This window comes from Hypanus sabinus, chromosome 6, assembly GCF_030144855.1.
Source record: "Hypanus sabinus isolate sHypSab1 chromosome 6, sHypSab1.hap1, whole genome shotgun sequence".
NCBI classification, from domain to species: Eukaryota; Metazoa; Chordata; class Chondrichthyes; order Myliobatiformes; family Dasyatidae; genus Hypanus; species Hypanus sabinus.
In genome coordinates this window covers 20,600,350-20,626,312 of record NC_082711.1, presented here as the reverse complement: position 1 = coordinate 20,626,312, position 25,963 = coordinate 20,600,350, and the positions used below count along the sequence as shown (strand labels likewise).

The window sequence follows — 25,963 nt, the reverse complement described above, 5'->3', positions numbered from 1 at the left end:
CTTGTAGATCAGAGCAGCATGTGAGTCACCTAATACAAAATCTCTTCACCTAGGACAACTGAATGTGAATGAAAGCCAATCTGTTTTAATATAGTGACATTTAGGTGTCCTTCACCTTCTGTTTCAAATTCCAATTACTGCATCAGGTAACACAGTTAACTCTTGAAGAGAGGTGCTGATGGCTGCACTGCAGTAATTTTCCATGGATTTGTTCTGGCCAGCAGTTAATAGGGCTTGCAAAAGAAGAGTTATGTAATAGCTAAGACTGACCTAGATTTGTAACTGAGTCCAACTGTGTAATAGTTTGAAGAAAGTCTGTCACTATTGTTTTTTTGAATTAAGTGATACAGTGCCAGGCATGAATCTTAACAGAATCTCAGAGCTGACAGCAATATTGTTTCTGGTTGCAGTTTGAATCTCACTATAGAAGTGCATTGGATTTTATCTGCAATATCTTCTCATAACTGAAATGATTTTATTAGCTGACCTACACAAGGATGCTGAATGTCCTGGATCTGATATCTGTCCTGTTAGGATATGTTTCCTAACTTTCCTATTCTGCAGTGTAAATTATAGCTGAAAAGTTTGTAGTGTGGCTTATTCAATGCTCCTATAAAAGGATTGATAGAAATTCACAGTTCTGTTTAGAAATGTATTCTGTTGTTAATGAGGTGTAAAACTTTTTCAAATTAGCTAGAAAATATGCAGGTGTTTTTCTTTTGCATTCGGTATGTGACTGAATTAACCATTGCTTTGTTGAAGGCTATGAGAATGTTCTTCAGAACAACAGTTGCAAGCTGGCTTTAAGTGTCATGGCAGAACAAACAAGTTCCATCTTTTAAATTTGCTTATTTTCTTCTCAGAATCGGAATCAGGTTTATTATCTCTGGCATGTGATGTAAAAGTTGTTAACTTAGCAGCAGCGGTTGAATGCAATACTGTACATAACAAATAGAAGATAAAAATAATTATAAATAAGTAAGTAAAAGGGCTTTTTTATGAAAGAGTTTACATTTAGTTTATCCAGTAATATTGTTGAAGGGTGGGTAAAAATGGTGCAAGTGGAACTTTTCTCCCCCCTCCCCCCAAACTTGTGTATGGCTTAAATTATTATGTGGCTTTAATACACATTAGAATTTGACATTTGTGTTAGAACTCCCTTTCAGAGTCATTAGAATTTGGTACTCGTTCATTTTGGGTCGATTTCCTTTTTCATCTGGTTTTACTAAACCTTAGGCTTTCAAACCCAATTACTCTTTATCAGATAGAGTGACAAGGACAGTAAAAGCATACAAACATAGTCACCTGGAAGTTTGTTGATCTGCTCTGCACTTTGTGTAATTATCTACAGTTTAAATTATGTAATTTTACTCTACCTCCAGTGTAGTTGTGCATGGAGTGATTCATTGGGATAGCAGATTCAAAAGCTTTTCATTATATATCAGCACATATGATAATAAACCAATTACCAATTACCCACTGACTCTCTCAACTTGTCTGGAAATCAGAACAGTACAACACTGGATAGGTCACTCAGTCCACTATGTTGTCAGTCCATTATGTTGCACTGACCTTGATGCCAATTTATAGTCATAGACCCTCTGCATAATTCCATTGACCCTCACCCACACCATAGCCCTCCATACCCCTCTCATCCACATATCTGTCCAAATTGCTCCTAAGCATTGAAATCGACCCCACATCCATCACTTGCTTGGCAGCTCATTCCACACTCTCACCACCCTTTTGAGTGAAGAAGTTCCCCTCATGTTCCCCTTAAATACCTCTCCTTTCATCCTTAACTCATGACCTCTAGACCTAGTCTCACCCAGAATCAGTGGAAAAAGCAAGCTTGCATTTACCCTATCTATACCCCTCATAATTTTGTATACCTCTCAAATCTCCTCTCAATCTTCTACCTTCTAGTGAGTGAAGTCCTAATCTATTCAGTCTTTCCTATAAACTCAGGTCCTGTAGTCCTGGAAACATCTTTGTAAATTTTCTCTGCACTATTTCAATCTCATTTACATCTTTCTTTTAAGTTGGTGACTAAAACTGCACACGATACTCCAAATTAGGCCTCACCAATGTCTTTTACAATTTCAACATAACATCTCAATTCCTGTACTCAGTGCATTGATTTATGAAGGCCAGTGTGCCAAAAACTTTCTTTGTAACCTTATCTACCTGTGACACTACTTTCAAAGAATAATGAGTCTGTACTTCCAAATGCCTCTGTTCTACTGCACTCACCGTGTAAAACCTACCCTGATTGGTCCTTTCAAAGTGCTTGCTTGTGTACATTAAATTCCATCTGTCATTTTTTAGCCCGTTTTTCCTGCTGGTCCTGATCCCTCTGCAAGTTTTGATAGTCTTCGTCACTACATCCCAGTCTACAAATCTGCCAGTTCAGTTAACCACATCATCATCTAGATCATTGATGTAGATGACGAAGAACCATGGACCCAGCACTGACTTACTGCGTCACAGGCCTCCAGTCAGAGGCAACCAACTACTACCACACTCTATGAAACCAATGGCTAATCCAGTTTACTACCTTATCTTGAGTGCCAAGCAACTGAACCTTCTTGACTAACCTCACTGGCCTATAATTTCCTGGTTTATTCGTAGAGCCTTTCTTATACAAGCTTAGCTGTCCTACAATTTTCCAGCACCTCGCCTGTGGCTAAGGATGTTTTAAATATCTCTGCTAAGACCCCTGCAATTTCTTCATTAGCCTCCCACAGGATCTGAGGGAACACCTTGTCAGGCCCTGGGGAATTATCCACCTTAATATGCCTCATTCAGCAAACACCTCTCCAGTAATCTGTATAGTGTCCATAACCTCGCTGTTGCATTGTCTCCCATCTATAGACTTTGTGTCCGTCTGTCTAATAAATACAGATGCAAAAAATCCATTTAAGATCTCCCCCAACTCTTTTGGCTCCATGCATTGATCACCATTCTGATCTTCCAGAGGAACAATTTTGTCCTTTGCTATCATTTTGCTCTTAACATATCTGTAGAAGCTCTGTCATCTTCTCTGCTAGGGTAATTTCATGTCGTATTTTAGCCATCCTCATTTCCTTCTCAATTTCCTTCTTGCATTTCTTATACTCTTCAAGTACAGTCGGCCCTCCTTATCCGCAGATTCAACCAGTCGCACATCAGGAAAACCTGGAAGTTCTCTCTTCAGCACTCGTTGCTTGAGCATGTACAGACTATTTTTCTTGTCATTATTCCCTAAACAATACAGTATAACAACTATTTACATAGCATTTACATTGTATTAGGTATCTAGAAATGAGTTAAAAGTACAGGCAGTCCCCAGGTTATGAATGAGCTCCATTCCTGAGTCTGTCTTTAAGTAGGATTTGAAGACTGAACAGGTACACCCGGTATTATTTAGCGTCAGTTAGTCAAACGTTTTTCTTAGTATATAGTACATATTTTACCTTTCTGTGCATATAAGACACTTAAACATACGTATTTCAATAATTTAACCACTGTGTTGCTTAGTAATAATTGTAGCTTTCATCAGGGCAGGGCCTTTCACATTCTTCATTAAAATTGTTCCGATCGTTGACCGGCTGTAGCCTAACACTTTTCCAATGACCAATGGCATTTCACCTCTTTCCGTTCACTTTATTACTTCCACCTTATTTTCAATCGCGATCGTGATTATTTTTGTGAACAGAAACACTGCGGATTCAGAGCTGTGCCACCAGGTCCTAATGTCCACTGCACTGAGACATGTTAAATAAAGTCCAGGGTTCTGCTGGGTCCTAAAGATCACCGCACTGATACATGTTAGATAAGGGACGTCCGCGAATTTTGGTATCTGCAGGGGGTCCCGGAACCAATCCCCCACGGATAAGGAGGGCCGACTGTATCTTATTTGTTCCTTCCTGCTGATTCCTGCTAAGCACCTCCTTTTACTTAACTAGGGCCTCAATAACTCAAAAACAAGGGTTCCCTATGCCTATTCTCCTTTTGTCTGACAGGAACATACAAATTCTCAATGTCATATTCAATGTACTGATCCATGCCCTAAGCTCATCTGTTTTTCTGATAATGCTCTTTACATTGAAATATATGCAGGTCAGAAAGTTAGTCCCACCATGCTCAAAGTTTTGATTCTTGTATCTGGGCTTAACAACACCTCTTTCCACAACCACTGCCCAGTGTGTTATGTCACTCTGGTTCCTCTCCCCCTTCATCTCTGGTTTAATCCCCCTCTTCCCCAGTGCAGCACAGCGAACTACCCCAGTAGGGTATTCGTTCACTTCCAGTTCGGGTGCAACCCATTCCTTCTCTACACAGCCCACCTTCCCTAGAAAAGAGCCCGATGATCCAAAACACTGAAGCCCTCCCTTCTGCGCCAGCTCCTTAGTCATGTGTTAATCTGTATAATCTTCCTATTTCTGGTCCCACTAGCACTTGGCATAGGTAGCAATCCTGAGATCACAACACATGACTTCCTGTCCTAATAACTTAATAGCTAACTTCTTGAATTCATTTTATACGACCGCGTCACCCATTCTACCCATGCCATTAGAAGATCACGATCTTCTATTACGGATACAATAGGGTCTTTTAAGAAGCTCCTGGGATAGGTACATGGAACTTGGAAAGATAGAGGGCTATGGGTAACCCTAGGTAATTTCCAAAGTAAGTACATACTGGCCAAAGGGACTGTATTATGCTGTAGGTTTTCTAGGTTCTTTCTCTGGTTGCTCATTCTCCCAATTAAGAATACTGTGAACCTGATCTGAGATGTCCCTGACCCTGGCATCTGAGAAGCAACAAACCATCTGGGAATCTCTATCTCATTCATAGAACCTCCTTTCTATTCCCCTAAAATGAATCCCCATCACTACAGCTTGCCTCTTCTCCCCACTTTAGTTTTGAGCTGCAGGTGCAGACTCGGTGCCAACTAGCTGCTCACTGCAGCTTCTGCCTTGCAGATCGCCACCCTCAACAGTATCCAAAGCAGTACTATTCCCTTCCTACTACACTAATTGTCCTCCTGTACATCATATATATTTCTCCATTCCCTTCATATTTTGTGTATGAAGCTTCTTAAACTTTACCTGACTGCTTGCTTCCACTAATACCTTGATAACCTATTGCAGACACCTACCACACTCAGAATCATGGACCTGGACTCTCTGGAGAGAGAGGTCTGAATGTCCCTCTGTACTTCAATGATAATAAGAGTTCTACCATTAACTGTATTTGTTTCCTCCTTTCATTTGATCTCCTAGATTGCAATACCTCATACTTGCTGGTCTTAGGTACCATTTGCCACTTTGCTCATATCTATAACTGTCCTAGATATCCTGCAATATTATTTTGTCCTTTACACTGTCCACAATTCCAGTAATCATCGTGTTATTCCAAACTTGCTGATCAACCCATCTATATTTTCACCCCCATTTTTGATATCACATACAAGAGGTCTCAGCACTGATCTATATGGAACACCACTTGTTTCAAGCTTCCAGCTGGAGTAATAGCTTTCCACCCCTACTCTGTTGTCTATGAGCAAACATGTTCTGAATCCAGACTTGCATTTCACCTTGGATACCATGCATCTTTATTATTTGAATCAGCCTACCACGAGGGACGATATCAAGTGCCTTACTAAAGTCCACATAGATAACGTCCACTGCCTTAACCTTATCATGCTAGCTCCTCAGAAAACTCAATCAGGTTTGTAAGGCAGCTGACCTATAATACCATTCCTTAACGATCACTTGGTTAAAATATTGGAATATGCTCTCACAGTATTCCTTAGAGCTCAGATCTACAGTGGTTCAAGAAGGCAGTTCACCACCACTGCCTCAAAGGCATTTAGGGGTGGGCAATTAAGTGCTGTTACATTGTGAAAAATCCTTTTCCTTTGAATTAGTATAAAAATTAATTAATCCTAAGATCTACTTTTATGGTGCTTTGCAATAACTGACCAGTGCCATTGCTTACAGTTTTCAAATTTCATTCCTCAATTTAAAACAAACAGCATTTGTACCTTAATAATTCAACAACATTGGGTTGAAAGAAATAAAACATTGATTTGAAATTTTATTTACATGTCACACCATTAGATGCACTGATTCCGTAGCTTGATTGCAACTCTGGCTGCAACCGAAGTGGAACATATTATGATGTTGAAGTGAGCTGACCATGTTTTAATTACTTTTGAAGCAATTTCATTTATTGCTTACTGAGGATAACATGGCCTTTCATTAAAGCAAAACACATAAAATGCTGGAGGAACTCAGGAAGCCAGGCAGCATCCAGGAAAAGAATACAGTTGATGCCACCGGCCAAATCCCTTTGGCAGGGCTTTGGCCAAGGTGTCAACTGTACTATTTTCCTGGATGCTGTGTGGCCTGTTGAGTTCCTTCAGCATTTTGTGTGTGTTGCTTGGATTTCCAGCTTCTGTTGATTTTCTCGTTTGTGTATTGCCTTTTATTACACCAATTTAAACATATATTTGACTGATACAATTAAGTTGAGGTTATGGATTAAATTTTACTGGAGGTTTTTGATTTAGCCTGGGTGATTTGGGTCTCCATGGTCCTTCCTAAAGTTAATGAGGATGCAAAAGAATATTGAGTGTGTCTCTTTATTGAGGATTGTCTCCTTAATATGTCAATCCAGTCTCATAATTAATGTCAATCCAGTTGATGGTATAGTTGACCCTCCTTATCCATGAATTCAACCAACCGTGAATCACGAAAACCCGGAAGTGCTCTTCCAGCATTTGTTGTTCGAGCATGTACAGACTTTTTTCCTTGTCATTATTCCCTAAACAATTCAGTATAACAACCATTTTACATAGCATTTACATTGTATTAGGTATTATAAGTAATCTAGAGATGACTTAAAGTATATGGATGTGCGTGGGTTATCGTGGATCGGGATCGAAAAAATTCGGAAGTTCTCTTACTAAGTAACTCAGAACAGGTACATCCGGTATTATTTAGCGTCAGTTAGTCAAACATTTGCATTCGTATACAGTATATATTTTACCTTTCTATGCATATAAAACACTTAAGAACGTATGTTTCAGCGCCGGGCTGGGGAAGTTCCCGAGTTCGATCTAGTGACAGACCGCCCCTGAGTGCGTTCTCCACCGTGTCGGGTTGATGTGGAGGATCAAAATCTCCAAAACCCCAAAACCCAATAATTAAACCACTGCATTGCTTAGTAATAATTGTAGTTTTCATCAGGGAAGAGCCTTTCTCACTTTATTCCTTAAAATTGTTCCGATCGTTGACCGACGTAGCCTGACGCTTTTCCAGTGACTGATGGCATTTCACCTCTTTCCGATCGCTTTATTATTTCCACTTTATTTTCAATCGTTATTCTGATTATTTTCGTGAACAGAAATGCTGCAGATTCAGATCTCTGCCACTGGGTCCTATTGTCCATCGCACTGAGCCAGGTTAAATAAGGTCTTGGGTTCTGCTGGGTCCTAAGTTCCACCGCATTGATACAGGTTGAATAAGGGACTTAAGCGTCCGTGAATTTTGGTATCTGCGAGGGGTCGCAGATAAGGAGGGCCGGCTGTATACTGTAATACTAAGTGTAAAAAAAATTGTGTGTCTCCTACAACAGCTTAATAGGCATGATGTTGTTCAGTTTAGTTGCAAGAGCTACAGTGCACCACTTTAGCTCATTAGTCTTTTGCAGGTTGCCAGAACATCCTCGTCTTGTGTGCTTTCCATTGGATGTACATTGGTTTTGAGAGAGGATGATGCCTGGGACTAACTACCACCTGTAGGATCCATGATGAAGTATTGGATATTGACAAAACTTTCTTGCATCTGACGAATGGGGTTGTTCCTATATCTTGGATGTTGGAGGCTGTTTCTCAGGATGGTTGGTATAGTTTGTGCCTGCTTTTCACATTTTCAGTGAGGCACTATTGTGGTGCTAATAATGGCAGGCTAAAAATCTGGGTTAGCAACATCATAACCTGGTTTCCACCCTTGGCAGACAAAAGCCAGGTGGAGCTTATGTCAGAAAAGTGACAACAATTTTTGAACAACAGATAGCCAGGTCATCGTACCATGACTATTGGGTTGAGAGTGCAGCATGATGACCATTCATCAAGCTGTTTAAGAACTCGATGAAGGCTAGGAGTTCTGTCTTTGGTCAATAATGTGAATAAGTTCTAACTGCTTGTCTGATGGTTGCTGTCGCAATAAAATTTAAAGCTCAATGTCATCAATTGCAGAGCCATTCTCTTGATGGTACTGTTGTGGCTAAATGCTTGATAACTGTGGCTGTAGGTTGAGCAATCTGGGTGTTGTAATATTTCACAAAGATAACCTTGGCAGCATGTTCTTCCTCTGAACTATCTAAGATGATAGCAGGGTTGTGAGGATACTCTAGTGGCTGATTCCTTTCAACTTGTAGACTATTGCCTTTTGCTAAATGATAGCATCAAAAGCTTGGATTTCACTAATTGTAAACACTGTTGTTTCAAAGGTTAAAGCAGTAAATTTCATAGCACCTTGAAGTCTCTGACTCATTAAATTGCATTATCAGCTACCTTTCCTAATCACTTAAGCTTCCATCTGACACTGAATTGGGAAATTACTTGGGATGCCTTGCAAGGAAGTGTTCTGAATAATTGTTGAACTGATTATTTCAGTTGGCTCTACATGTTAGACATGGTGGTTCAGTGATCCACTTATTGTCATTAAGCTTGATATGGTGACATATTTGTACTAATCTATTTTGCTTTAGTGGCAATCTACTATTATCTAGCTCATTATGCTGAAGTCTGAAGGTTGTACCCAGTAGATTACAACAAAACAAACGTAGCATATGACTTTCTTTCATTTGGGTCTTTTGGCAATTGTAAATCTTCTGGCTGACCTAAATACTAAATTAGATATTGAGAGATCAGTTTGTATCTGATTGTTTTTTTTAAAAGTGTAATATGACACTTATGCCTAGAAACTCCAATCTCACAAATGCATCCCTCTTCTATGTGCTTATGAGTGGAGTTTAATGGTAAGTTACTTTGGTTGCACTAGGACACCAGCTTGTTTTGGTAAAGTTAGAGCTTGGCTAACTAGAATATATTTTTAGACTGACAGTATCCAGTTAATATTTGGTCTAGTTCATTATTGCTGTCTATTTCAAAGCAGCTTTACAATCCTTCCTGCATATAATTTAATATTGCTGCTTTCTCTATTTATCATTATGTTTTGTGTTTGCGTTCGTAAGATTGGTAGCACTGTTTCTTCCCTACCCTGACTAATATATAAATTATTTAATTTTTATCCTTTACATGCTCCAATATCGTACTTTAAGTAAAGAAATTACAACCAAAGGTAACTGAAAAATAGAGCTATTGTATAGAAACACGTTTCAGCAAAAAGAAACTGTAGGAAGAACTCGGCAGGTGGAGCAGTATCTGCAGAAGCAAAGGGATGGTTGATGTTTCAGGTCAAAACCCTGCAGCAGGACTAAGAGTGTAACGGGAAGATGGCCTGAATGTAGAAGTGAGAGGGAAGGGAGAGACAGATGCAGTGAGGTTTTCAGAAGAAGAAAAATGTTTAGATGGATAGTGCTGAGTAGACCAGGGAGAGTGAAGGATAGAGACAAGCTGGCAGATGATAAATGGAACCAGAGAAGTGAGGGAAGATGGACCAATGGAATCAAGTAAAGGAGTAGTCAGTGGAGCCTTCAAACATTTCCTTCATTTCCCAAACATCCACTCTCATCCCCACCCGTCACCATCCTGGATAGAAGAGTGGGCTTCCCTTGGTCCTCACTTTTCATCCCACTGCCATCCAGATGTTATCCTTCACCACTTCTGCCAATTCCAATGGTCTCCGTCAATCATATCTTACCCTCTTAACCCCTTTCTGCTTTCTGTAGGGACCACTCTATTCATGACTCCCTGGTCTACTCATTCATTCTCATCCTCTGGCATGTTTCCTTGCAAGTGAAGGAGGTGCATTAATTATCTTTGTCACCATCTAGAAATCCTTGATGTTCCTTGCAGATGAAACAGATTCTTGTGCCTCATCTAGAAGGGCTCTCCTGGTCTATTGCTTTTGTACTTGATAGCCATCTTGTACTTCTGCTTTCATATTATTTCAACTCCTCTTTCCATTCCCACACCTACCTGTTACATCATTGAATTTTACAGTTTAATGAACCCACTCCTGCAAACCCACATCCAAGTAGTCACCCTCTTTGTGTACTTTTTCCATCTCTCCCTTTGTCTTCTATCTAGACCATCACCTTCTTCCCCACCTCTTGTCCCATCTGCCCATTATCCTTCCCTCAGCTGATTTAGAGCTTTCACCTTCCAGCCTCTGTTTTGACCCTGCCTTTCACATGCATGTACTAGCTATCTCCCTTTTACATAGAAACATAACATGGACATAGAAAATAGGTGCAGGAGTAGGCCATTCGGCCCTTCGAGCCTGCACCGCCATTCAGTATGATCATGGCTGATCATCCAACTCAGAATCCTGTACCTGCTTTCTCTCCATACCCCCTGATCCCTTTAGCCACAAGGGCCATATCTAACTTCCTCTTAAATATAGCCAATGAACCGGCCTCAAGTGTTTCCTGTGGCAGAGAATTCCATAGATCCACCACTCTCTGTGTGAAGAAGCTTTTTCTCATCTCGGTCCTAAAAGGGTTCCTTTTTATCTTTGAACTGCGACCCCTCGTTCTGGACTTCCCCAACATCGGAAACAATCTTCCTGCATCTAGCCTGTCCAATCGCTTTAGAATTTTATACGCTTCAATAAGATCCCCTCTCAATCTTCTAAATTCCAGTGAGTATAAGCCTAGTCGATCCAGTCTTTCTTCATATGAATGTCTTGCCATCCCAGGAATCAATCTGGTGAACTTTATTTGTACTCCCTCTATGGCAAGAATGTCTTTCCTCAGATTAGGGGACCAAAACTGCACACAATACTCCAGGTGTGGTCTCACCAAGGCCTTGTACAACTGCAGTAGAACCTCCCTGCTCCTGTACTCGAATCCTTTTGCTATGAATGCCAACATACCATTTGCCTTTTTCATCGCCTGCTGTACCTGCATGCCCACCTTCAATAACTTACAATCTCAGTCTAAAGCAGGATCTCCACCTGAACTGTTAGCCATCCCTTTTCCTCCCATGGAATGCTTCCTACAGTTTGTTTTTTGCTCTAGCAATTACAATGTTGTGCCCATTGTTGATTAATTAGGCTGATTGCTGATAATGCCAAGTGGATGTCTTGTTGAATTTTCCTCAGATACTGTGCAAACATGATTTGGGTTAATAAAGATTTTTCCTTCCCCAGTAGTTATATAACTAGTTCAGTGTTCTTTTGGTTCTTCTGTTTTATTCCAAGCTTGTTTTCAGCAAGGTTATTTTAACAGAATTGTTTAAAAGTGAAAGGTTCTTATTGGCTACGAAAGACTGTGTGCATTACTAGATCTGCAGCTATAACAGTGACTGGAATTTTAAAAGTTTCATTGCTTGTGGTACCCGATTTCTGAACCGAAACAATAGATCATTTTATATTACAGGAAAAAAGTCTTTGTTAGCAGTTAGTAGTTCAATTAGTTACAACTTAAAGATAGCTAGGACCAAATATGGCTATTATTTTACTTAACAAAAGTATCTTATGAGGACAATTTAGCAGTTAGGTTTGATGCTTTAATTTTAGTGTTTGTCATTTTCCTCTTATTCAAAGTTCCTGTTCTTCCATCCTCAGAATGTCATCAGAGGACAAAAGTGTGGAGGCATCTGACCTAGGACCGCCACCTCTTTCTGCCGCCCTTGCAGCTGTTCCTGTTGGCAGCCCTGTAAATAATGACAAACGGCCACGAGGACGGCCTCGTAAAGATGGCACAACTCCTCTACAAAAGAAAAAGAAGTAAGTGCTGTTTGGAAACTATACGTTGTATTATTTGTTTATGTTCAGATGTCACCAGCTTGGATTTAAAAAAACATCTATTGCCACTGTAGCATAGTGGTCAGTGAGGTGCTATTACAGCTTGGAGTGTCGGGGATGGGAGTTCAATTCCACTGCTGTTTGTAAGGAATCCCTCTACGTCCTTCCCCATGGAATGTGTGGCTTTTCCCCAGATGCTCTGGTTTCCTCCCACAATCCACAGATGTACTGGATAGGTAGTTGGTTATTGTAAATTGTTTCTTTATTAGATTAAGGCTAAATTGGGGTTGTCGGAGTTGCTGGGGCTTGGAGGGCCGGAAGGGCATTCTCCATGCTGCACCGATAAATAAATACTGTTGTGGCGCCCCATTTCCTAGAGTATCCGAACCGACTCACAATTAGATAGCCTACGGGGGTTTGCGAGCACAGAGCTTTGGAGCCTCTACGCCATGGGGGGCCGGTTGACAGAGGCTTAAAAGTGAGGCTGAAGTTTTCGAATAATGTTTTTTCCTTCGACTGCAGTTACCGACTCCGTGTCGTAATTTTAGCGCTGCGTGTAGCACACCGCTACACTGTGCTCTTTATGGTTTTCAGTAATCTGCTTTTGATAGCTTGGCAATGCTACTACCTGTTTTTTTTTGAGAAAAAGTATACACTTTGAGGAGCATGGATTTTTGAACTCATTTGCTCTGCATTCTTGGTTCATGGAAGAGGTGGCAAAGCAAATAATCTATTTTGGTTAGGAAAATGTTTTCTACTCCCTCAACATCATTATTATTTATGGAAATGCAATGATCTTCTGCGACAAATCCCTTCCTCGAGGCACATTACAGAAGTATGTACAGCTTTGAATCTTGTGCATGTCTTATTTCTGACATCAAACACATAATGATTAGTTTAGTCAGGTGAGTATTTTCTATGAGCTAAAGCTACATCAGAAATATGAAGGAATATTCTCTATTTGCCTAGATGAGAAACTCCAACAGCACTCAAGCAATTTAGCACCTGATTGAATGGCATGCTATCCACCACCCTAACACTAACTCCTTCCACATTGCACAGTCTCCATTGTGTGTGCCATCTCCAAAAAGCCCATCTGACAGCATTTTCCACAGCCATGATCTCTACCACTGTACATTGGGTCCATTGATTAAACCACTGGCATATTCTTCTTTAAGGTGCACACCATCATGTATTGGAAATAACACTCTTTACTTTCATCAGAGCTGTGTTTATTTCTTCTAACTGCCTCTACAATAGCACAAGGAGTACCTTCACAAGAAATTGTGTAATGGTTGATGATGGCAGTTAGCAAAGGGCAATAAATGTTTATCTTGCTGGTAGTGCCCGTGTTTTTCAAGTGCAAGAAGTAATAGCTGAAAGGTTGAAAAATTATTCAGTGCATAACTAAATTGTGTTCCAGTGAGTTTTTGTACATCCTTTCCCAAAAATATATTCAGTGTTTATTCTAGGCATTCTATAAATCTTCTCTAATTTCACTCTTGTCTCTCATTCAGAACAGTGCTCAAGTGCTGTATGACCAAAAATATCATTATTCAGGAGATTTAATGAATTATCAGTATTTTGTTCTACTCAAGTTGTTATAATTGCGCCATTGCTAGTGTCAGAAATGCATTCACTCACACTATGCCCATATAAAACCAACCATTTGGCTGGGTATCTTGCAACATCAGGAACAGAAATTGTGCAAAAAAGTTATTGCCGAATAAGTTGCATTAAGACTTTCTGTAAATTGTGAGCCTGGCATATTAGTTCTGTTAGGAGTGTCATTCATTTCCTCTTTGTGGTTTATGCTAAGTTGCTGAGTAGCCTATTTTTACTTCTGTCAGCCAGGTAAGTGAGCAAAGTTGTTAGTATGCTATCCCACTTTGCCATGTATGCTTACTTTTCAGCAAGGTAAATGGATTCGGAAGCAAGAAATTCAGTATGTTTCATTGTCTTTATGATCAATGGATTGTAGAAAAGCAAAAACAGATGTTGAAAATCTGGGGGGTAAAGGGCTGATAATTCTGAGTGTGCAGCAAGTCGGGCAGCATCAGCAAAAATAAAAATTGAGTTAATGTTTCAGGTCATTCAGGTGAAAGATTATTAACCTGAAATGTATGGGGTTGAGTGGGATCTGGGATCAGCCATGATGGAATGGCAGAGCAGACTCAATAGGCTGAGTGGCCTAATTCTGCTCCATGTCTTTTGGTCTAAACTCATTTTCTCTCTAGAGATGCTGTCTGAGCTGCTCAGTGTTTTTTGATTTTGTGTTTTTATTATTGAGATTGTATAAATCTGAATGTACTGCACTTGCACACCTCTGGCTCAAACCCAGAATTTTTCCTGGTTGACATTGCTTAATGATTTGGTACCAAGGGACCAATGGCTGTTTAATCCCTTAATTTACTTGATGAGCTAAAGGTTCAAGCAGTTGAAGATGGCTTTGTGGCTTTGTTTTCAAAGACGATACAGACTGAGAGACATGGATTTACAGGGCCTACTAAAGATATTCACAATTTATTGTTTTACAACATTGAATCACATGGATTTAATTTGGCTTTTTTTTGACACGGATCAACAGAAAAAGACTCTTTTGTATCAAAGTAAAAACAAGGTGATCTAAATTATTTACAGATATAAAACACAAATAACTGATTGCATATGTATTCACCCCTTTAATATGACACACTAATTTATCACTGGTGTAGACGTCGTATAACTAGTTAAATGGAGATCTTTTTGTGGAGACCTGTTTGCAGTCAAGGTGTTTCAATTGATTGTAGTAGGAATACACTTGTATCTAGAAGGTCCACCTGCTGGTGAGTCAGTTCTCTGGCAAAAGCTACACTATGAAGACAAAAGAACACTCCAAGCAATTCTGCAAAAAGGTTATTGAAAAGCACAAGTCAGGAAATCGATACAAGAAAATTTTCAAGTCATTGAATATCCCTTGGCGTACAGTTAAGAAAAATCAACAAGGAGTGTAAAGAATATGGCACAGCTGTAAATTTGCCTAGACCAGGTTGTACTCAAAAACTGAGTGACCATGCAAGAAGAGGACTGTGGTAGAGTTACAAGCTTCAGTGGCTGAGATGAAAGCAACTGCGCATACAACAACTGTTACGCAGGTGCTTCACCAGTTGCAGCTTCATGAGAAAATGGCAAAGAGAAAGCTGCTGTTGAAAAAATCCTTACATAAGATCTCAGCTAGAGTTTGCCAGAAGACACAAGGGAGACTGGAAGAAGGTTCTACAGTCTGATGAAGCCAAAATTGAGCTTTTTGGCTCTTTGACTAAATGCTATGCTTGGCATAAGCCATTCCTACTGTGAAGTATTATAGTGGCTGCATCCTGCTGTGGGGATGCTTCACTGTGTGATTCAATGTTGTAAAACAGTAAAACACGAAAACTTCCAAGTGGGATGAATACTTATTACAGGTGTCCCCCATTTTTCGAATGTTCGCCTTACGATACCTCGCTGTTACGAAAGACCTACATTAGTTACCTGTTTTTGCTAACAGAAGGTGCTTTCACTGTTACGAAAAAAGGTAGCGCACGCACTGAGCAGCCAAGCTCCTCCCCCAGAACTGCATTCTAGCCGGCATTGCTTAAACACGTACCTGTGAGCATCCGTGCTTTATGTTGATGTATTTTGTGCATCCGTTAGCAAGATGAGTTCTAAGGAATCGGAAAAGCCTAAAAGGGCGCATAAGGGTGTTAAACATAGCACAAAACTAGACATGATAAAGCGTTTTGATCATGGTGAATGAAGTAAGGATATAATGAATTTGGCTAAGGGTTTGTGGAAGTTGACAAAGATGATGTTGAAGAGGTTTTGGCATCCCATGACCAAGAACTGACAGATGAAGAGCTGATGAAGAGGAAAGGATAACAATTGAAGCCGAATGCAGTAGCGAACGGCCTGGAAGTGAAGTCGTCCAGGAACTGAACGTGAAGCAATTGAGTGAGATTTTCACTGCGATTGACAATGCTGCAATGATTGCAAAAAAGTATGACTTTAATTTTGAAAGGGTACATAGGTTTAGGGCATAGTTGCAGGATGGTTTGAGTGCTTACAGAGAGCTGTATGATAGAAAAATGCACGAGGCTAAGCAGTCAAGCATACTGTCGTTTTTCAAGCCTTCCACATCAGCCACAGCAGACGACGAAACTCGACCTTCGACATCGAGGCAGGCAGACATAGAAGAAGGTGACTTGCCTGCCCTGATGGAAACAGACGATGATGAGATGACACCCCAGTCTTCTCTACCTCCCACCACCCCAACCTCCATCTCAGCCTAACACACCATCATCAGTGTGCTCACTGTCTTCCCAATTCCAGTAAGTGAAACTACACTGGACGTACATTATTTCTACTTTATATAGACTGTGTATTCTTATGTGTTACTTGGTATGATTTGGCAGCTTCATAGCTTAAAGGTTACTGGAAAGAATGCTTCTGCCGAGAGCGCTTGTGCCGAGTGTTTTTGCCACAAGTGCTGCCAAGATGCCAAGAGCGCTTGCGTGAGATTTTCGCTATGGTGGACAGTGCTGCAATAATTGCAGAAAAGTATTCTTACTTTATTTAGGCTGTGTATTTATCAGATTATTCCTGCTTTTACTACATGTTACTGTTTATTTTAGGTTTTATGTGTTATGTGGCATGATTTAGTAGGTTATTTTTTAGGTTTGTGAACGCTCACAAATTTTTCCCATATAAGTAAATGGTAGTTGCTTCTTCACTTTACGACATTGCCGCTTACGAACCATTTCATAGGAACGCTCTATCTTCGAATAGTGGGGGGGAACCTGTATAGGCATTGTATATCACAACAACGTTCATCAAGATATCCTAAAGTAGTCCTTTTGAAGTGTAGGTCTTTCTGTACTATACGGAATGTTGTAAAGTTCCGTTTGTACACCGTTAGCTTGCACAAGCAACATGATGATAAACTGGATAATTCTGGTGGAACGCATCCCCTCCCCCTACCAGTTTCATATCTTTTACTACCTCTTCTTTCAGTTAGTCCTGACGAAGGGTCTCGGCTCGAAACGTCGACTGTACTTCTTCCTACAGATGCTGCCTGGCCTGCTGTGTTCCACCAGCATTTTGTGTGTGTTGCTTGAATTTCCAGCATCTGCAGATTTCCTCATGTTTGCACTGGATAACCCTGTTTTTATCTGATGTATAAATATTTATCAAGCCAACACAGAAGTTCTTTGAAACAATGCCATGGCATCTTTGGTATCTACTAGAGGCATCTGAGATAAGTACCTTATGATAAATATGGAAACCATTCACTAGTGTACTGGTGTGTTATTCTGGGATCAAGAGTGGGATGATTGATCTGATTCATCTCAATTTCAGCTGATACATTTTTGTTCTGATAATTCGATTTGGAAAAGAAAGTTAATCATTAAGGATATCTGATACTTCGTTTGTTTAAAGATCCTGTACATTGCTCTAGCAATTTAATGCTAGGAAGACAATGTTTTAGTTATATTGTAACATTGTAGCGGTGTGCTACACGCAGCGCTAAAATTACGACACGGAGTCGGTAACTGCAGTTGAAGGAAAAAACTTTATTCGAAATCCTCAGCCTCACTTTTAAGCCTCCCTCAACCTGCCCCCCCGTGGCGCAGAGGCTCCAAAGCTCTGTGCTCACAAACCCCCGTAGGCTATCTAATTGTGAGCCGGTTTGGATGTGCCAGGAAATGGGTCGCCACATAACTCTCCCCCCCCCCCCCCCCCCCCCCCAGAACCGGCGATACACCCCCCAATGTCCACAGTCTGGGCCAGAACCTGCTTGGGAGGTCGGCCTCTGCGCCGAGGTGCCGGAAACTTGGCCGGTTGCGCCAGGTCCACATGGGCTGGTTTGAGGCGGTCCACCGTGAAAACCTCCTCTTTCCCCCCAACGTCCAGCACGAACGTGGACCTGTTGTTCCGGAGCACCATAAACGGCCCCTCGTATGGCCGCAGCAGCGGTGGCCGATGCCCGCCCTGTCGTACAAACGCAAACTTACAGTTCTGCAGGTCGGGTTCCGCCCGTGCTGTGAAGTGGGTATGGGGGCCAGGTTACCGAGCTTCTCGCGTAGTCTGCCCAGGACTGCTGTGGGATCTTCCTCTTGCCCCCGTGGGGCTGGTAGGAACTCCCCGGGGATGACCAGGGGCGCGCCATATACCAACTCGGCCGACGAGGCGTGCAGGTCGTCCTTGGGCGCTGTGCGGATGCCGAGTAGGACCCAGGGAAGCTCGTCCGCCCAGTTGGCTCCTCGCAGGCGGGCCATGAGGGCCGACTTCAGGTGACGGTGGAAACGCTCCACTAGCCCGTTCGACTGTGGGTGGTAGGCAGTTGTGTGGTGCAGCTGAGTCCCCAAAAGGGTGGCCATAGCTGACCACAGGCTGGAGGTGAACTGGGCGCCTCTGTCGGAGGTAATGTGGGCCGGTACACCAAAGCGAGATATCCAGGTGGTGATCAGGGCTTGGGCGCAAGATTCGGAGGTGGTGTTGGTGAGCGGGACCGCCTTTGGCCATCTTGTGAACCGGTCCACGATAGTCAGGAGGTGCCGCGCTCCGTGCAACACTGGCAGGGAGCCCACGATATCCACATGAATGTGGTCGAAACGCCGGTGGGCGGGATGGAACTGCTGCGGTGGGGCTTTGGTGTGCCGTTGCACCTTGGCCGCCTGGCAGTGCATGCGCGTTTTGGCCCATTCACTGACCTGTTTGTGGAGGTCGTGCCAAACGAACCTGCTGGAAACCATCCGGACAGTCATCCGGATGGAGGGATGCGCCAAGTTATGAATGGAGTCAAAAACACGGCGCCGCCAGGCTGTCGGGACGATGGGACAGGGCTGGCTGGTAGCGACGTCACAGAGTAGGGTCCTCTCACCGGGCCTACGGGGAGGTCCTGGAGCTGCAAACCGGAGACTGCGGTTCTGTAACTCGGAATCTCCTCATCCGCCTGCTGCGCCTCTGCCAGTGCCTCAAAGTCTACCCCTTGGGAAAGGGCATGAACGGTAGGGCGAGAGAGCGCATCCGCCACGACATTGTCCTTACTCGAGACGTGCCGGACATCCGTCGTGTATTCAGAGATGTAGGACAGGTGGCGTTGCTGGCGGGACGTCCAGGGGTCGGACGCTTTCGAAAATGCAAAGGTAAGCGGTTTGTGGTCCGTGAACGCAGTGAAGGGCCGACCTTCTAGGAAGTACCTGAAATGCCGGATTGCCAGGTAGAGCGCCAACAGTTCCCGGTCGAAAGCACTGTACTTGAGCTCGGGTGGCTGCAGGTGTTTGCTGAAAAACGCCATGGGTTGCCAGCGACCTGCGATGAGTTGCTCCGGCACCCCACCGACTGCCGTGTTAGATGTGTCCACTGTGAGGGCGGTAGGGGCGTCCATTCTGGGATGTACTAGCATCGCGGCGTTCGCCAAAGCTTCCTTCGTTTGAACGAAAGTGGCGGTGGACTCCTCATCCCAGGTAATGTCCTTGCTCGGACCCGACATCAGGGCGAACAGGGGGCGCATGATCCGGGCAGCTGAAGGGAGGAAGCGGTGGTAGAAATTGACCATACCTACGAATTCCTGAAGGCCTTTGATCGTGGTGGGTCGGGGGAAGTGGCGGACTGCATCTACCTTAGCGGGCAGAGGGGTTGCCCCATCTTTAGTAATCCTGTGGCCCAGGAAGTCAATGGTATCGAGTCCGAACTGGCATTTGGTGGGGTTGATTGTAAGACCGTACTCACTCAGTTGGGCGCAGAGTTGACAGAGGTGGGACAGATGCTCCTGACGACTGCTGCTGGCTATGAGGATGTCGTCCAAATAGATGAACGCGAAGTCCAGGTCCCGTCCCACCGCGTCCATTAACCGCTGGAACGTCTGTGCGGCATTCCTCAGGCCTAACGGCATGCGTAGGAACTCGAAAAGGCCATACGGGGTGATGAGAGCCGTTTTGGGGACGTCGTCAGGATGCATCGGGATTTGATGGTACCCTCGGACGAGGTCTACCTTGGAGAAGATGCGTGCGCCGTGCAGGTTTGCTGCAAAGTCCTGAATGTGCGGCACAAGGTAGCGGTCTGGTGTGGTAGCCTTGTTCAGCCTGCGGTAGTCGCCGCACGGTCTCCAGCCTCCCGTCGCTTTGGGCACCATGTGCAGGGGGGAGGCCCATGGGCTGTCAGACCGCCGGATGATTCCCAATTCCTCCATCCTCTGGAACTCCTCCTTCGCCAGTCGGAGCTTGTCCGGGGGAAGCTGCCGAGTGCGGGCGTGGAGGGGTGGTCCCTGGGTCGGGATGTGGTGCTGTACGCCGTGTCGGGGCATGGCCACTGTGAACTGCGGTGCCAGAACCGATGGGAAATCCGCCAGGACCCTGGTGAAGTCGTTGTCGGACAGCGTGATGGAGCCGAGGTGAGGGGCTGGCAACTGGGCTGCACCCAGGGAGAACGTCTGAAAGGTCTCGGCGTGTACCAGTCTCTTCCTGGGCAGGTCGACCAGTAGGCTGTGAGCCCACAAAAAATCCGCACCCAGAAGTGGTTGGGCTACGGCGGCCAGTGTAAAGTCCCACGTGAACTGGCTGGAGCCGAACTGTAGCTGCACCTGACGGGTGCCATAGGTCCTTACTGTGCTGCCGTTCATGGCCCTCAGGGGGGGACCCGGTGCCCTGCTGCGGGTGTCGTAACTCGTCGGAGGTAAAACACTGATCTCGGCACCAGTATCAACCAAAAACCGGTGTCCCGACCTGCTATCCCACACAGGAGGCTATCCCGATGGCCAGCCGCCGTAGCGTTTCCCGGGAACTTGCAGGGCGGGCGACAACGGCGGGCTTCTGCGCCCCACCGCTGGTGGTAGAAGCACCAGTGTTCCTTGGGCCGGGGGTTGGCGGGCTCTGCGGCTGGGCCTGGACTGGTTTGCTGCTGGGAGCGTGGCTGGGAGATCTGTGTGATGGACACCCCGCTCACCTTTTTGGCATTCCACAGCAAGTCCGCCCGGGCTGCCACCTTCCGGGGGGTCACTGAAATCCGCGTTGGACAGCAGCAGGCGTATGTCCTCGGGCAGCTGCTCCAGGAATGCCTGCTCAAACATGAGGCAGGGTGTGTGTCCGTCGGCTAGAGACAACATCTCATTCATTAAAGCCGATGGAGGTCTGTCGCCCAAGCCATCTAGGTGCAGTAAACGGGCAGCCCGCTCGCGCCGTGAGAGTCCGAAAGTCCTTATGAGCAGGGCTTTGAATTCCGTGTACTTGCCGTCTGCCGGGGGCGACTGTACGAACTCCGCGACCTGGGCCGCTGTGTCCTGGTCGAGGGAGCTCACCACGTAGTAGTAGCGGGTGTCTTCTGAGGTGATCTGGCGAACATGAAATTGGGCTTCGGCTTGCTGGAACCATAGGTTCGGTCGCTGTGTCCAGAAACCCGGCAGTTTCAACGAAACCGCATGAACAGAGGCGGCGTCGGTCATTTCTGGTCCAAAAATCGTTTGGACCGTCGGGGTCACCAATTGTAGTGGTGTGCTACACACAGCGCTAAAATTACGACACGGAGCCGGTAACTGCAGTCGAAGGAAAAAACTTTATTCGGAATCCTCATCCTCACTTTTAAGCCTCCCTCAACCTGCCACCCGTGGCAAAGCTCTGTGCTCGCAAACCCCCGTAGGCTATCTAATTGTGAGCCAGTTTGGATGTGCCAGGAAATGGGTCGCCACAACATTTCATTTGTCCTTATCGCATCTGGTAGTATGATTTCCAAACCAAATTGTGAGTGGTTTTACACACTGAGGTATTAATACTTTAGAACTAAGTTGATTTTGAGTTAATTTGTTTTACTTAGAATGTATCCAACTATGAAAATAATGTACCTCCACCTGATCAGTTTGAGCTGTATTTGAATTTCTGTTTTAAAGGAGAAACCACAGTGTTGGCTTTGATTGTGCTATTTGGTGCTCTGTTGATAGCATTGACTTGGTGTACATTAATAAGTCTCCAATATAATATGTCCAAAATGAGAGATTGAAAGCAGTTTTGTTTATTTTGACAAAAAAAAGGAACATGGTTAGGAATCATGAGACTGCTTTTTGATGGATCGATAAGAAAATGAATGCTTTTGAAGAAAAATGTCATTATGTTTGTTGATGTTAAAGAAATGGCATTTCTTAATTTAGAAAATCAGAAGTAGTTAGAGCTTGGATCACAAGGAGTTGTTAAGACTTGATTTAACCTTAAAGGAGAGTTCTACACCATTATATCTCCTTGACTTTTACTTTATAATGCAGTAGAAGAGTTTGTACAGTATCTCCTTGAGTTGTACTTTTATTAAAGTTTGACCTTTCCTGAAATATATTTGAAGTGATACAATTCACCTTTCTCAATTAATGTAATAATTCATTGAACTATTTGACCAGATTTTGACGGTTTGAGATTCCTCATTCATTTCCAACATATTTATAAGATAGAAAGCATTATTCCACATTATTTGAATTCGTGACCTTTTATTAGCATGGTACCCAAGTATAAAAATGATATTTTGATGTGTTATCTCAGCAATTAAAGTTGGTGGTTATCTCATAGACTTTGTTTTTTGTGGTACTTAAAAACTTTTAAACCACCATGTTTAGATAATGATGTCTACTATTAATTTCCAAGGCATTCACTCTTTCTGCCCAATCGATTGAGAGCTACTTTATGGGTACTTGTGCTGTCGTTTTGCTGTTCTTTTACACTCTCAAGGTTTGTATTAAAAGGGGTAACCACCTAGTGATGACCTTCCTTTAATATAATTTGCTGTGGCAATGAGCACTTGTGAACACATCAGCACGAGATTATTTTTATATAGTACTGCACATCTGTAGCTTCTAAGCTGTGCCAAACATCCAATTAATGTTAAGCAGATGATCATTTTGGTATCTATCTTTGTCATTATCAAACTTAGCAGAAATGTTTTTGTTGTCTCTGTCCAAATCAGGTAAGAAGTTGAAGCCCAGGTGCATATTCCTCTAGCACTCCACTTCACATCTGGCCAATCACAAATGATCCATTATAAACAATTTCCTGTTGTCAGCTCACCTTCCATCTACCTGCTCTACTATGATTTTCAAATTTTTGTAGTATCATTTGATGCAGGCTTGGTATTCTCCTTATCCCCAGTATGTTACTGCTTAAGAACTCCATTAAACTGGTTGTAAATGATAGTTTCACAAAACAATCTTGTCTTTGATTACCATGATCAACTTTTAGGGCCTGCTTTAACCTGTTATGACGTCTTTAATAATAGCCTCCAACTTTTTTTCCTGTGACGGCTAATTGGCCTGTAGTTTCCTGTTTTCTCTCTCTCCCTCCCTTTTTGATAAACAGCAAATGTAATAACTCATTTGCTCAATCTAATTGAACCTCTGCCAAATGTAGAGAATTTTGGACAATTACTAACTCAAAACAAATTACTGGAAATAATAAGATGGTCAGGCAACATGTATGGAGAAAGAAAAAAAATGAAGCAGATTTTTCGGATCAGTGACCTTTAACCAGAAGCAGCTCCTCATTAGTCACCTCTTTTTAAGACCCTGCAATGAAGTCCATCATGACCTAGAGACTTGACAGATGTTTTATTCAATACTATTTCCTTTCTGACTTAAACATTTTGTGACCTAGTTTCTCCTCTCTTCCAATTCCCTGTTAATATCAATTTTATAATGTTAGTATCCTTCATAATAGCCATTGTAGATGAATCTCCACTTCTCTATCCCTCCCACCACCTCAGATGCTAGAATAGTGACAGACTAGGTTAATAGTTTTGTAACAGCAGGATAGAAGCCTGGTGGTTTGTGCTTTCAGGCTGTTTTAACTTCTGCCTGATTGGGGGGTTGGGATGGGACAGAAGAAAGAATGACTGGAGTGGATGGCACTCCACTTAAGGTAGCAAGAAGTGTAGACAATCTATGGAGGGGATTTGGTGAAAGATAGAGATGAATGTTAAGAGTTCAGGGCAAAAGTAAGGAAAGATGAGACAGGCAAAAACTGGTCCACAGTTAGGTAAATGGGAAATCAGATTTTTTTTCCCCGAGTTGTTGAACTCTAATCTGAAAGACTATAACGAGTCTTGTTGAAAGATCGAGAATGGTATCTCCAAACTTATTTTCAATTACTGCTCATGGCCCAAGGTAAGAGTGGGCTCAGCAGCAAATTAAAATGGCAGACATTCAGAAAATGGAGTAACACACACAAAATGTTGGAGGAATTCAGCAGCCCAGGCAGCATCTGTGGGAAAAGAGTAAACAGTGGATGTTTTGGGCCAGGACCCTTTATCAGTCCTGATGAAGGACCTTGCCCCGAAACATTGGCAGTTCACTCTTTTCCATAGATGTTGCCTGGGCTGCTGAGTTCCTTCAGCATTTTGTGTGTATTGCTTTGGATTTCCAGCATCTGCAGATTTTCTTTGTGATTCGGAAACTGGGTTGAAAAACATCTAAAGCAAAGCACTCATACAGAGCCCCAATCCTGCACAGTTAACTTCTTCCCAAAACTAAATTCAACATTGCCATCCATGGTTGATCATACTTATCACCTTTTCTTTTTACTTTTCTTGTATCTTGGCTCCTTTTTTTAAACCCCAATTATTTTCTGGAGTTGCTTATTTTTCTGATGACCTCAAACCTGAACATTCTTCTATTTCTAATTGACTAACTTTTACGATGGTTGTCTAATCTAACTACACCACCTTGACCTAGGCACCCCCAACTTTTTTGATTGGAGGCCAAACCTGTCTCTATTTTTCACTAGTACTCTCTGCCTGACTGAACGTGTTCCCACATAACATAACCTTTCTTTTGACTCCATTGGCTTTAAATAAAGAACATTGCTAGTGAGAACTTGTATTTGTTCCAGCTTTTCATGGAATATGTGGAATGTCTTGTGGAAATCTTTCTCACCCCTTTTTCCACTCTACTGGTGTACTTTGTTGAAAATTTTGTCCGAACTAAAATGTTGTAACTTTACTTTGATTTCCTCCTTTTTTGCATGAACCTACCTTTTTCTTTCATCAATCCACAATTTGTCATCTTGGATATGTGCCAGTGAAACGCACTTCCATTTAAGTATCAGTAACCATAGATGACAAAACACTATGTTTGTTCCCTTTTCTGTATTTCTGTTTTCATGCTTCACCCTCTGACAAAGGTTGTCTTGTCCTCGTGTTCAACCTGGTACACTCCACATTAAACCGATCATCTTTTGCCACTTCTTATTTATTTAGAAATACAGCGCAGAACAGGCCCTTCTGACCTAACAATCCGTGCTGCTCAGCAAGCCACCTATTTAACACAGATCTACTCACAGGACAATTTACAATGACCAATTAACCTACCAACTGATATGTCTTTGGACTGTGGGAGGAAGCCAGAGCACCCAGAGGGGGCCTATGTGGTCATGGGGAGGACGTACTGCAATTGAACTCTAAACTCTGATGGCCAGAGTTGTAATAGCATCATGCTAACTGCTGCACTAATGTGGCATTCTACCATGGCCTTCTGTCAATTCCTGAGAGATTCCATCATTAAGCAAATCTTTTTTTTCAGCCTTAAGATGTAACTTTTTTTTTTGCAAACGGTGGTTAACTTTTAAGCTACTCCCGTACTTTTGCTTGTTAGAAGATGTTCCCGTTTTAGCACAGGAGATCCACAGGAGCCCTTTTATCTTGTCCTTTTTATTCTAGGGCACCAAAGACACCGTTCATTTGAAATATTAGTTTGTTTATATTTTGAGACACATGAGCATTGTTTATGTTTTTGTGGTTATTTGAATGGAGGCAGCAGGAGAATGAGGAGTGAATCCAGATTAGATGACTGCTTTTGAAGGATGCCTCCATTTCGGTTTACAAGTATGACTGTGTTTCCAGTTGCTTGCCACTTTAATTCTTTGTCCTATTCGATCTTTTGGTTAGCCTCTTGCATTGTCCCTAGGAAACTTGATAATTGAAAGCAAGAAGTAGAAGGATATACAAACACGAGAAAATCTGCAGATGCTGGAAATTCAAACAACACACACAAAATG

General features: G+C 42.8%; 1 protein-coding gene across 3 annotated transcripts in view; it reads left to right on the top strand.

The window, feature by feature from the left end:
- The window catches only part of kmt2ca (lysine (K)-specific methyltransferase 2Ca), a 479,075-nt gene that overhangs the window by 67,557 nt on the left and 385,555 nt on the right, over positions 1 to 25,963 (top strand). For all 3 annotated transcript variants that reach the window (XM_059971838.1, XM_059971840.1, XM_059971839.1), the window contains one exon: positions 11,748 to 11,909. In XM_059971838.1, the coding sequence (XP_059827821.1) occupies positions 11,749 to 11,909 (161 nt within the window). In that variant the 5' untranslated portion in view covers position 11,748. The remainder of the gene's footprint in view (positions 1 to 11,747; positions 11,910 to 25,963) is intronic.